Consider the following 13,318-nt stretch of genomic DNA (forward strand, 5'->3'; position numbering starts at 1 on the left):
AACCACGCCAGCTGCTAGCCGCAGAGGTGAACATCTTGTTTGACAATCCCGATATAGCAGCAGGGAACGGAGGTGAGAGGCGAGACGGCTCCCCCTCCCTGCTGATCGGCACACTCCCTCACGACTTTCAGATAAATCAAGGCGGCACGATAAGAACAGTTACACCCACGAAATCCCTGCCCACAGTGCAAACAGCGGAAACAAAGAAAGAAAATGCTGATATTCTTGAAATGAATGATGAGAGCTCGTTGGGCACTTTGTTACGTCAAAACTAAACATCTGAGAATTAAGTATAATTAGAGACAATCACGTAAGGCCTTATCAAATACAGTGGCATGCTGTGATTGTGGCTCGTTAGCACATTCCTTTGTGTTTATAACTACATGTGTGAGTTGTGATGAGACGAGGTAATTGCGAGACAGGTGAGCAACTTCTGATGTCTTCCTCTTGGCTCGATAAGACCGAAGGAACAATAGAGAAAAGAATGAAAACACTCCTACATATGCAAACAAGCCGCATACCTCCACAGACATAACCACACGCTGTTTTTGTCGGTAGCATGTACATAGACCTTAAGCTTCCTGTCCGAGGGTGGATGGGTAGTTAAAAGATCAGCTGTCAGGAGTGGTGGATGACTAACGGCCCGACCAGGCCTGTCGTCTCTGAACAGGAAGGAACTGAGTCACTGTCTCTGTTTCTGAATGTGGAGCTGGGTTAACCACTTTATTCCACATCAGGAAATTAATAGTTTTTTTGATTCAATCAGTCACGGATGGACAACTGAAATCCAATAAACATACTGCCGTTGTGCTCATCCTGCAAACGCAAGACAAGGAAGGAGAGCAGAGATTGTTTTGTTTTGTTTCGTAAAGATGAAATTTTTTACTGCAATTAATGATTAAATAAAGATCAAATATATTTAGATAAATCTTGAGTAATTTAGTCAACCAAATGTCCAAATCTGGAGCTATTTCTTGTATTAAAATCATCATCACACACAGTGTAGGATGAAGTACGGAGCTAGAGCCTGGAGGCGAGGGGAAACAGCTGGAGTTCATCTACCTGCCCTCACAAAAATAGACGGCACGAGACACTAGTTAGTTACTATTCTTCATGCTCCTTAATACTAGTGCAAGTTAGTGTATGTTGAGTAATTTAGTCAACCAAATGTCCAAAATGGGAGTTATTTCTTGTATTAAAAATCTCATAATCAAACCCAACACGACCTCCATCTTTAGTTCTCATTATCACTGCCTCGCTCTCTGGTGACAAGTGTTGTTTCAGTCCTGCCTCTACAGGCTCAGAGCCCCAGACTACCCCGAGCTACCCTGGCAGTCAAGGATACAAAACAAACAAAGGCTTGCATGTGTGTATTCTGTGTGTGTGTGTGTCTTTATGTATGTTTAAGGCCTGTGCTGTGACCTATGGATAATACTAGAGAGAGGAGAGAGTGGGAGGGCCTGTTGGCGAAGGCGGACGTGAGAGTGTGAGAATTGCGTGGTGGCGTACAGAGCCCGGCTGTGATGGCCGGGCCTATAAATGAAGTTATTACATCACTGAGGCCTGGTCCACACAGCCGCTGCCAGGCTTGAGGCTGGCCAAGGCTAACCACCAGCACAGTGGAAAGCAACCAGCTCGCACATCACTGCCAGGAGCAGCCTCGCAAACCAGCTACAGGGACTGGAGGACGTGACCGAGGAATGGTTGATATTTTGAATTCCTGTGCTTCTTTCTTGTGTCTTAGGTAAAATGTGACCAGCATAAGAAGAAGGGGGAATTCCAGGAAGCTGAGCAGAGCGAGCAACGTTACACAATGGAGGCTGATTGCTGGGCATTGCATCATCACTCTGTGAATGTGGACTGTGAATCTAGCCGTGGATGAAATGAAGTTGGAACTCCAAGTCCAAGAGAGTTTTAACATAAAATCATTCTCCTGTAGCCGTGCTGCTCGAGCAGATAGCCTCAACAGCTTAAAAAAGAGTTTGGAGATGAAGATGCAGGCTTACAGCCCCCGAGAGCGTTTAGAGAATAACACTGGCTTTAAAGAAGCAAGTACTGCAACTTGCAAGCTCACAAAGTGTGTGTAAGCGACTGCGAGTGTGTGTGTGTGTGCAAAGGCAGCCTGCCTGAATGAAGACATTGAGGGGATTTCCTGGTGCCGAGAGACACATCATGGCAAAGGCATCCGGCTGGATTAGCAGCTGGAGCCAAATGTGTCCTCACTCTGCAGCAGCACGAGCCGAGCTCTGACGCACAACACACACACACGCGCGCTCGCTCATGCACGCACACTGATACACACCAGCTTATAGTAAGCAAAGCACACGTTTAACTCTATACACACCTTGATGTTTGTCGAAACTACGACAGAGCTAATTTAACACCAAATGGGCGTAACGTTAAGTTAATCTTTCGCTGAGAATAATGACTCTGATGTAATGCAGGGCACTGGGGTGGGTGTGCGACAAAAAGTTGCGCAATTAAATGTTTGCACAAGGTCTACGCCGAAAGTCTTTTCATTGGTGAATGTCTGCAAACACTTCCATTCAGTATCTAAAGCTTGTGACATTCCTTCTCTTGGCACGCCTTCCGCTATACTGTAATGGAAATGTAATGAGCTCTTAAAGACGGCTTTGTATGACTGAAATCACGTTAAAGAAATAGTTTTGACATTTTCAGTTGAGTTATTTAAACTGTCGTAATTGTTTGTGCATGAAGTGCGGAGCCGGAGCCAGGAGGCAATTAAAAGATGGAGGCAAGAGGAGACGGCTAGATCCGCTTTTCCTGTCTGAAATTAAACTTTTGAAGCGCACTTAATAGAAAAGTTCACACCTTAAAAAGACAGAAAAGTTCATCTACCTGCCCTCAAAAAATAGACAGTACTACTTTATTCTAAACTAATCTAGTTCATTAACACGCAGACTCAAGAGTAGTTGTTACAATCTGCTCGTTCGCCTTTAACCGTGCTTCTCAAACTGTTGCTGCGAAACAATCTCTGCAATTGTTGTTTTACCTTGTGAGTTCCTGTGCTGTCCGGGTCCATTTTGGAGACCGTCATCTGTGGAAACAAAAGGCAAAGCAGTTTTGGATTACATGTGGAAAGAAGTCAAAAATAAAAAGAGCCAGGGGTGTGTTTGGTTTTTTTAATGGAAAGAATAGACCACAGATATCCATTCAATATTTTGATCTTTGTTTATAGAAGTCAGTTAGCAACAGGTTGAGACTACAAGGCCTGCGCACATGCAAATATGGCACAGAAGAGAGTCTATTGTTTGAGTTGTATGGAGGAACTCAGTCTGTGTATGTGTGCGTGGTTTTGCATAGAGGTGCAGTAGGAGTGCATGTGTGTCCATAAGCTTGGTAAGTGTGAGCCACACTTTCAGGGGGAGATTTGTCTGCACTTCGTACGTGCAAAATTAAGTGGCTATGTCTAAATAAAGTATGAAAATCAGGAAAATAACATTTTTATTAACAACAATGTAAAAAGACCAAAACAAGTGTGTATAAAAGAGGCCATCTGGAGCTGTTAACAGCCTCCTCACACTTTTCCGCTCTCGTACATGTGTTATTTTTCCTCTGCACTGTTTCTGCCAGAGGATGTGTAAGAGGTGTGTATGTTTGTGTGTTTCCCTCTAATCGTGCAAGTATCTGTACTACACGGCGGCCCCCGCTTTCGAATACTACTCACCCATGTTTACTGTCATCATCAGGAAGTGGCCCTGTTGAACTCGAGCACGGAGCTCAACTTCTCTCTGCAAGCGAAGATTTCATCCTGAGAACAAAAAAACACAAAACAGTTTCAACATCCAAGAACTGAACTGTGCCACTTTCCTTCTGCTCGGTGCGCATAATATTTCTATGATTGCACAAAAACAATGACAAAACAGGACACAGGTGGCAGTTTCAACACAAAGCGCTCTTTCCAAATATCAATGTCACAGCTCCGGTTATTTATTTAATCTTTATTTAACCAGGATGGTCTCTTGAGATTGACATATCCTTTTCTTTTTTCTTTTTTCTTTTTTTAAAACTCCTGGCAGACAAATAACAACATGACAGCCAAAAGCTGCATTTAATGCCAGTAACTCAAGCCATCTAAATCCTGTCAATGCCCCGATGCCTCTTTATTGCCACTTTTAAAAGAACCAAAAGCCAGCCGCAGGTGAAGGTGGAGGTATTCTTCAGTGTTTGATGATGGGAAGATGAAGATTTGTGCCCTTGAGATCCCATGGTGCAGTAGTCAGTCAGGCGTGGATGTTTGCCTGTCAGCCTCAGGTACAGACCACGAGCACTTCAAAGACAAAAGCCTTCTTTGTGCATTAAGTCGGTGAGCGCAGAGCAGAAAAGTGGCTGTCACATCTCTTAATGAGGTGATACAGAAAAGAGTCTTTTACCCCTGACAGTTGTTTTTGTGTTAAACTGATGATATTAAGTAAAGAATGGAGCAGAAAATGGAGTTAATGCATCCCATGAATCAATCTCACATCGCTTACACATACCAAACCATCATTTAATACTGAAGGAAAGTGATGTGTTTCTCAAAGATGGCTTTCACATCCTGTTAAAGACTACTTGCGGACACACACATTTGTTGTTCTTTTTTTAACGCCGTATTCGCAAGAATTGGAACAGGAACTATAGAAACAGCTGCAGAACAGCTATGCTGTGATATTTAAATGTGCCTTTTTCCACATACCATCGATCACAAGGCCATGTAAGGTGAAGCTGCAGGTTTCAGAAAGCCAGTTATATGGAGCTAAATTTAATAAACTAGCCAAGCCATATTTTAAACAACAGCAACTGTCGGAACGAGTGACACATTTTTATGATCAACTAAAATGCAGCGTAACAGAAAAGTTATCGGATCAGGAAATTCCCTCTTGTCCAAAGTGTGTTAACTTTAGCTAAAACTAGGTGGAAGTTACTGGTCATATCATATCCGGCAAAGTTGCATCAGCACAAACTGCTGAGAGTATTGAATTGAAGCAAGAACGCTGAATTCAACGTGTGATTTGAGGGGGAACAATGTGCTCTTTCTTCTGTCATGATGTTGCGTTAAAATGCAAAATAAATGGAAAAAAATGACAATTTGCATCTGAACACGGCTCATAAAATAGGAAGTACGAGAAAAACAGGATATCGGTAGAATGACAGCACTTTAATACGCCTGTTCCTTTTCTGTGTGAATGCAGACGTGCAGCACTATTTTATAAGGGAACCATGTGACTTTTATCAAAAGGGGTTAACAGGTTGTTAGGGCTGAGTGATTGGAGAACTCGCTGCTGCTGCTGCTTGTTACTACAGACAGAATAAAAGAGAATCACAGATACTGTTGTCAGTGGCTGCACAGCCTCAACGATGGAGCCAACATTTGGTCTCAGCGCTGCAGCAGTTTTGACTACAATACTACTAGTTCTGCTGTTGTGGCACTTTTTCTGATTAATTTTTGCAGCTAAACGCTCCATCACATGATTAATTGCATAGTCCCATTCAAAGGAAGCTGGATTACAATGGGAGTGAAAATCAATGTAACATATTAGTGTTAAGGAGAGATAATACAGTGGGAGAGCAGTATGTATTCATACGAGGCTTACAGGGGAACATACAGCCTGTATTAATGAAGAAGTGAGGGTATACAGCAGCCCAACACAAACTATTTGAGACTAAAGAGCCTCCAGAGAGATTAATAGCAGCACCCCCCAGATATTTTTCTCTTAAAGCATCATTTACTCTTTGTTTTGCTATCTCCAGTGTCCATGCCGCGTGTGTTCTTGTGCTTTTAAAGCCTGCACCACTGTTTATACTGTGCACAGACAAACTCTTCAGACTGTCTACAGAGACGCTAACACTTTCTCTTTGTGTCAGCCAGCGAAACTTTTCATAAAAGCAATCAAGACGGCCACTGGAGCAATTTACACAGCCTGAAGGCGCAGAGTCACGGGGTGCCAGCTGAGTTTGAACATGCAGTACACCGCTGTCAGGGGGGTGCAGAACACAAGCCGAGCTGATGGATCGGAAAGATTAAATTCCAGTAAAGTAAGAATAAAAATGTGTTTCTGAGTTTGTCAGGCAAAAAACAGAAAGTGTTATTAACCACCCAGCCAAATTTGAATGATTAAAAATAGACAAGTTTATGAAATTAGGTGTCAAAATCAGGTAAAAAGGACTCTAGGGGCGTGTCCGCTGCTCAAGGTGGCCTCAGCGTGTCATCGAGTCACCCTTTAGGACCACCCAAAAAATCCTGGACTGAAAACTGGTGAAAAACTGTTTTAACCTCTAACTCCAAATTTCAGTAATACATCATTCAAAGTCTTTTCACATGTTTTCTGCAACTATTTTCCAACATATTTAATGTATTTTGAAAGAAATCTCAGAATTTCCTTTAAACAGACTTGAAACTTTAAAGAGCCTGGCAAAAAAAAAAGTTCCAAGGATGACCACTTTCTAAAAACATCATGATATGAGTGCTAAATGTGGGCCAACTTATATCCATCCATCCACTTTCTATAGCCGCTTATTCTTATCAAGGTCACAGGGGGCTGAAGCCAATCCCAGCTAACACTGAGCGAGAGGTTAGGAGGTACACCCTGGACAAGTCGCCAGTGGGATAACTTATATTGTATGCCTGGGATTGAGTGGATTGGAGAGTGGTATGATACGTCCGGCTGTGCTAGTATGGTGCCACTGACCACACATGAAAGAGATGAAGTGCAGCCACAAGACAGGTGGTCTCCTAACACCACGTGGCCCAATCTGTTGGTGCTACACAGACACACACACACACATGCGCACGCAGGAATAGAACAGCCCCTGTCTTGTGCCAGCAAGTCACCAGATGGCCCATCTGTTTCGCCCCTCTGCCCAGCAGGGATGCCGGGCTAGTGGTGCCCACAGATCGCCAGCCCAATTCTCCACACGCTTCTTGGCAGACGAGCGTCGTGACAGCCCCGCTTGTTGAAGATCAAATGCTAATCGCCGCTCTGGTTCTTGTTGCTCTGCCGCCACGCGTCCTGCAAGAAAAGGCCGTCTGTCTCTCCACCAGATCATGAGACAAACCTACGAATGCTACTACCCACATCCAGAAGTGCTTCGAACGCTGTGACGCACATTTCACTGTCAAGACATGGATAACATCCCCGCTTGGGCCAATGTTTCACTGGCAGAGGCCTCTCCTTTGTCACAGTATGAAGACTGTGTTGAAATGACAGAGGAAGTTAATTAAAAAGAGGACAGCAGAGGATGGGATTTCAGATGAGGGTTGTGGGGAATTGTCTGAGCCAGACAGAGTAGAGCCGTGCTCCTCAAACCACACGTCGCAATTTTATTTTTATTAGACTGATTGAGAAGGAATCACAGCCAAGACTATGTGGGGAAGTACATAAATGCATGCGCACATACATACTAACGTCTTTCAGCTATGTTACGTCACTTTCTAACAAAGCAAACAATATGATGTTGGCTGTAGGTCTCAGAGGGGAACTACCCTTTCTTTGCAACAGATAAGAGAAAGGTCTGCTCTCCAGCTGCCTGGTGGCCGGCGCAGCATGATCTAATGTCTGACATCACTCCACTTTCCAAGGAAATCGCCATTTCAGAGGTCATCTTATAAACTTTGCAACAGGCCTGTTGGGCTCGTCATTGGGTTTTCATAGTGCAGCACAGCTTGTCTGTAACAGACATCAGATGCCAAAACAGACAGTCCATAAAGAGAATCGCACAGACCAGTAGGTGGAGAGGACGAGACATCTGTGAGAGTTTGATGAATGAGGACATACGCCGGGGTCAAAGAGGAGTATCGATGGAAGACAGAAAGGATCAGAGCACTTTGGACCTCTTCAGGCCGCAAAAGTGCTGACTTTTCTTCCTAAGCAAACTGATTTTTCATGGACATAACAGATGGCATGACATGGTTACTTAAACTCCAGGACCCGCAGCACGTTTTAGCAGCGTGTTTGCATGTTTTTTACAGTTTTTCTGACATTTAATAGACCAAAAAACAAATAATGAAAATAATCACTTGATCTTGTGTTGAAAGAGATCTTATACTTTGGTATTAAACAAACAAGATATAACATGTTAACTTGGGAATTATCTACCCCAAAGTTTGTATAAAATCCCTTCAAAAGTTCTAAATAAGCAATATCAAGGTTTGTTTCATGTAAAGTGATGCGATTAACTGCGATGCAAAGTGTTTTTTATGTGTATCTAACATACAAAGACTGCTGATATGGCTGTTTAAAATGTGTAATTCGTATTTTGCTGACATGACAACACCGGCTTTTAAATGCTGTATCCAAAATAAAAGTGAACAACGCAAATCTGCACTGCTGATGAAGTCACATAATGCATTACAGGCACAATATCATGAGGAGACGGTGAGCTGGTCACAATACCCGGTAGACTGACTGAATTGCAACACAGGCAGGAAGTGAAGGGTGATTAGTTAGCCACGGATATTTAGGTGACTTACTCTTTTTAAAAAGGTCAGTAGCGGGGGTGTCCTGTCCGCTGAACGCTTGCCAAGACTGTGCCGTGGCCACATGAGTCACAAGCATTATTGAGGCTGATTCTGGGAAGTTAAACAATACAGTATGTCCCTCCAGCACAAGCTTTGGGTGTTCTATGCAGGGACGCACTTGAGGACTTCTGGGTGGTGGAAGGAGTGCGTGGGCAGGAGAACATCACTCCGTATGGCCCTCAGCACTCATTTATCATAACCTTGGCTCTTCTTTGCCTTGTCTCACAGGAGTTATTGCAGAGGATAGATCCAAGATTTTCAATGGAACACACAGCTTAACAAGTCCTTCCTTAAACACAACAAAAGGATCCTGGCACTAAATCTATGTTTTACTTCAAATAAAGGAATTTCCCTTTTGATTTGATGCCATTATTTGCACATTTGTATCACTTGTTTCAACTGTAAATGCATGCTCAATTAGAGGAACTGCACTGGAGTGCCAATCTATCTCTTCGTGGAGCATGAATGAGTTTTAATTTAGGGTTATTTATACATGTCACATCCAAGGTGACACCAGTAGTCCTAGGAGAAAGTCATCCATACGATCAGGGCCCAAAGGGGCTTATAAATAGTAGGGCTGGATGTACCATGTTAACTCAATCCACTAGTTCCAATCAGATTCCAGTGTAAGAGGCTCCTCCTCAGTGAAAGTGATGGCTCTATTAGCTCAGAGATAAGTAGATCTGTCTGCCATTATCATCAACCACACAACACTGGCTAAAAATAGCCAAATAAAGGGAGTGATTCTCCTGCCGTCCACAATATATCCACTCCCTGGATCACTAGAACCAAGAGAGGAATCTAAGCACAATCTGTAAAGTAAGCTGTCTTTTCCATTATGTGACGACACGCTATTGCAAGCACATTCATTCATTGTGTTTCTCCACCCAAACGCGGCCATGCGGAGACAGCTCATAAGACTTAAACCCATTTCACGAGGCAGAATGTCAAACAGCTGTGGTTCAGGACGAGGCAAGAAAGTATTGCTGCTTTGCCATCGAGGGTTTATCTATGGAGAGTGGCTCAGTTGTGGACTTTTGATACTGAAGTGTCGTCTTCCTTTAACGTCTCTGCAACTAACTGCAAACCAGCATTGCTTTTTTATTTATGTACTCATATCGGAAAGCATTGGAATACAAAAACAATGATGCCTGACCAGTAACGGCATCCCTCATAACATTTTGTCCTTGGTGTTATTGTATCCAGTCTGGCAGTGTGTTGTTGTCTATCTGGCTGTCCTTGCAGATTCAGGATCTGCTGTTGCTGATGGCATTGTCCTTACCGGTCAGACAAGCCAAGCAGACCGAGCTCAATCAGGACAACTTCCTCTTGGTTTCTGGAGATGAAGTGGAGGAGGGGGGAGGGGGCTGGACCTGACTGCATTCTCACAGATAAAAAAAGGCGACCTAGGCTGACTTCGGAAAGCAGTCAGGCTGCTTTTCTTTCCCCCATATTTTGCTCTTCTGTAAGTTGAATTCAAAAGTAATTTTCTTCCATTGCCCTTTCCAAAAAACGCCACATAACGACAAAGCAATAAGAACTTAAACATATTTTTTTCTCTAAAGAATCCTGGAAACTCAGTATCATCATACAGAAGCAACGCTCTCAGCAATTACTGGTTTACGTCATCTTGGGTGCGCCGCAACCAGCTTTGCACACCTGTCTTTGTGCAATGTCAGTCTTTCTTCATTGCATATGAACTCTGTCGCAGTCTCTAGAAAGTGTTCGAAAAACTGAGATCTTGAGGTTCACTGATTTTCCAAAGAGTTCAAATCTGGGTTTGACAAAGTGTTTTTTTTTTACCGAGCCGAGAGGTGAATCCTTCTTTCCGTTTTCCTCAAGCAAATATGTATGTGTCCAAGCTCATTGTTTTTTTCTGTCCTGACCTGTTTTTAAGTCTCTGCAGCTGAGAAGTATGATGCTACAACTAGCATGCCTCACTGTAGGGATGGTATAATCCAGGTGGCTGTTATTTGGGTTGTGCCAGATACATTGCTTGGCAATCACGCCAAAGAGCTCAATTTCTTGTCTTGTCAGACAAGACAAGCTTCTTCCTCTCATGCTCAGTCCTCTGTGCCATCTGGCAATGTCTGAGATGGCTTTCATCAGTGTTTTACTAAAGAGCGACTTCTTTCTAGCTTTCTATCTGCCCACAAAGCTCTGATTGATGTGACGAGTGCTGCAGAGATGGTTGCCCTTCTGCCTGGTTGTCCCATCTCTGCAGAGGACTGAAGCACGCTTACAATGGTTACTTATTACTTGGCCTTTTCTTGCCCGGTTCCTGAGATTCATCAGATTGGCAGCTTTAGGAAGACTCATGGTGTTTCTAACAAACATCTTCCATTATGTCCCAATGATGGAACATTAAATGGTTTTTGTCCCCGTCTCTGGCTCAGTGCCTCAATACAATGTTATATAATAGGTCTACGGAGAATTGCTTGCCCTTAACAGCTTTATTTTGACAGGTGATGGCCCTTTATTTATTACATCCTGTGAACTGAATCTGCTCCACATGGACTCAAGTTAAGTTCTACAGATATCACAATAAAGATTGAAGGAAATAAGGATGCTCTAAGCTCAGTCTGGAGCATTGTAGCAGGTATTTCTACATTAAATATTCAATAAACGATCAAATCTTTTACAAACGTGTTTGTTTTGTCATTATGTGCTAACATTGAGGGATTATCTAGCAATTTAACCACGCTCTTCCACAAAGGTATGCCACTTAAAATGGATGCTTTGGCATGGAAAATGTCAAACTTGAGAGCCGCAGAGGCCACTGTTCATTGAACGCCACATCTCTGCTCTGCCATGCAATCAGAGGAGTAGCGAAAGGGTGAACCCACTCTGACAGTTCACTTATCTGTTTGCAGATCGTCTGTACCAATCGTCGAGGGGATTTCACAGTTCACCCAAGTCTGTCTTTATCACAACAATTGTGATAGCACGCACAAAGTTTGTGACACTTTTCCCCATCTAATGACAAACTTGTTTTGTTATCCAGTGTAACCAGGCAACTTCCAAAACAGGCCTTCTTATATGAGTCACTGTAACCTTTCACCCTCAGCCCCTCTGGTCAGTGGGCGTCTCGCAAGTGGTCAGACTTCTGTGAATATGGCTCGTGATATCATGACTTCACACTCCTCAGTAGAGAGGCTATGTGCGGAGAAAGAGGTCATGTTCAGTCTGATTAAGACACTCGACTAATGACTCGCGAAAAGGGGCCAGCATGAAATTGTCCTGAGTTGACGGCAGGATGTTAATGAGAGTTAATGGATGAACACTATTTTCTCATAAGTAGGCTGCTGAGAAATACTGCCAGCATGAGCAAAGTCTGCAGCACATGGCGTGGAAGAATGACAACACAGGCCATGAATGACACACAATATCGACCTCTGCCATAAACTCCTCCGTTTCAGGCCCATTTCTTTATTAGTCCCATCAAAACACAATTAGTAACCAATTGCTTCTGTCTCTGGCTGGCATGTTTTACTGTGGGATCCAGTCCTGTTATCAGCCAAATGGATTGTTTTGCTTGAGGCACACCAACCCGTATCTGTGGGCGGTTTCCACTTGACGGTTTGACTCTCACTTTAAGGCTATTTCCAAAGCCCCAGGGAACGCCAATGTGCTGATAAACTCATCCGTCGGTTTGCTGCTGCTCCTACTGTACTCCTGTGAGTGCAGTTCATATGGATTTGATTTGATGAACACGATGGCCTCATTAAAATCTAATTTGGCGGATTGTCTCAGAGGTCTGCCGTCGCAGGAATATGTGTTGAGCTCTGGATTGAATCTCACCAGCATCCTCATCACTTTTTTTTTTTTTTTTTTGCACTATATAATAAGCCACAACTCAAAAAACACACTTTCAAAAAATGCATAGGTAGAATTGGGCAGGAAACAGGAAGAGAGCAAAGGACTTTTCAGGACATGGCTGAGGATTCCACGTTTCAAGGAAAACACCGGTTTTCACTGACCACTGTGAATCACAAGAGTCCACAAGCACAGGATGAATGACTTTCAAGAAACCACTCACACCTCAAGACATGCAATTTAAGCCTTACTGATGATAGGCACAGCACATAACATTGTTAAAAACAGTTTATTCACTGATAATCAATGCAAACCTTTATTTTGGCAGCAACTTTATTATCAACAAAGAACAAATTGAGACACATTTGGGGTTGCCCAAGTCACAGTTTCCACTTGCAAGAAGAAGGCCTATCCAGTGAGGTGTAAACAACTACAGCACATGCATGCGTTTGATTAAAACAGCTACAAATTAAGCAAATCAATAATAGATGCAAGTCTATTTCAGTGTCCTGGCATTTCATTTGCAATCTAAACAGGAAACAACAGTCTGAAAGCAGCAGTGATCTCAGTAACTGGCACCAAACAAATGAAGAAATCACCCAGGCTGGACTCTTACCTTGTTATCTCTCCATGTTCTGGATGTGGCTGCAGGATTTGTGAAGATGAATTTTTTAAATTGTGACAAATAAACGACAGGAAGAGCTAAAAAAAAAAAAAATAAATAAAAAAATCCCAACAGATGCAGAGCAAAAAATCTTCCCAAAAACAGTGGGCTGATATCCGGAAACTGCGCTCTGTACTAAAGCGCAGAAATTACAAATACAAGCTGTGATCAGGCAGAAAGATCTTCTCTGATCCTGGGTGCATAATCCAGATCTGCGTTCACAGGCACGAATCAACTGCGATGGTTGGATGTGTTTGAGAGTAAAGTTTGTTTTTTATTTGTCAGCCTGCTCCTCGCTTGCCTCCACACACACTACACAG

General features: G+C 43.1%; 1 protein-coding gene across 1 annotated transcript in view; it reads right to left on the bottom strand.

Annotated features, from left to right (window-relative positions):
• Positions 1-13,316, bottom strand: part of map3k22 (mitogen-activated protein kinase kinase kinase 22) — a 37,574-nt gene extending 24,258 nt beyond the window's left edge. Inside the window, exons 1-3 of the mRNA XM_019267527.2 lie at positions 12,951-13,316; positions 3,689-3,772; positions 3,014-3,058 (exon numbers count right to left, since the gene is read on the bottom strand). Coding sequence (XP_019123072.1) covers positions 3,014-3,058; positions 3,689-3,707 — 64 coding nt within the window. The 5' untranslated portion in view covers positions 3,708-3,772; positions 12,951-13,316. The remainder of the gene's footprint in view (positions 1-3,013; positions 3,059-3,688; positions 3,773-12,950) is intronic.
• Positions 13,317-13,318: the final 2 nt, after the last annotated feature.

This window comes from Larimichthys crocea, chromosome XXIII (assembly GCF_000972845.2).
Source record: "Larimichthys crocea isolate SSNF chromosome XXIII, L_crocea_2.0, whole genome shotgun sequence".
Lineage (NCBI taxonomy): Eukaryota > Metazoa > Chordata > Actinopteri > Sciaenidae > Larimichthys > Larimichthys crocea.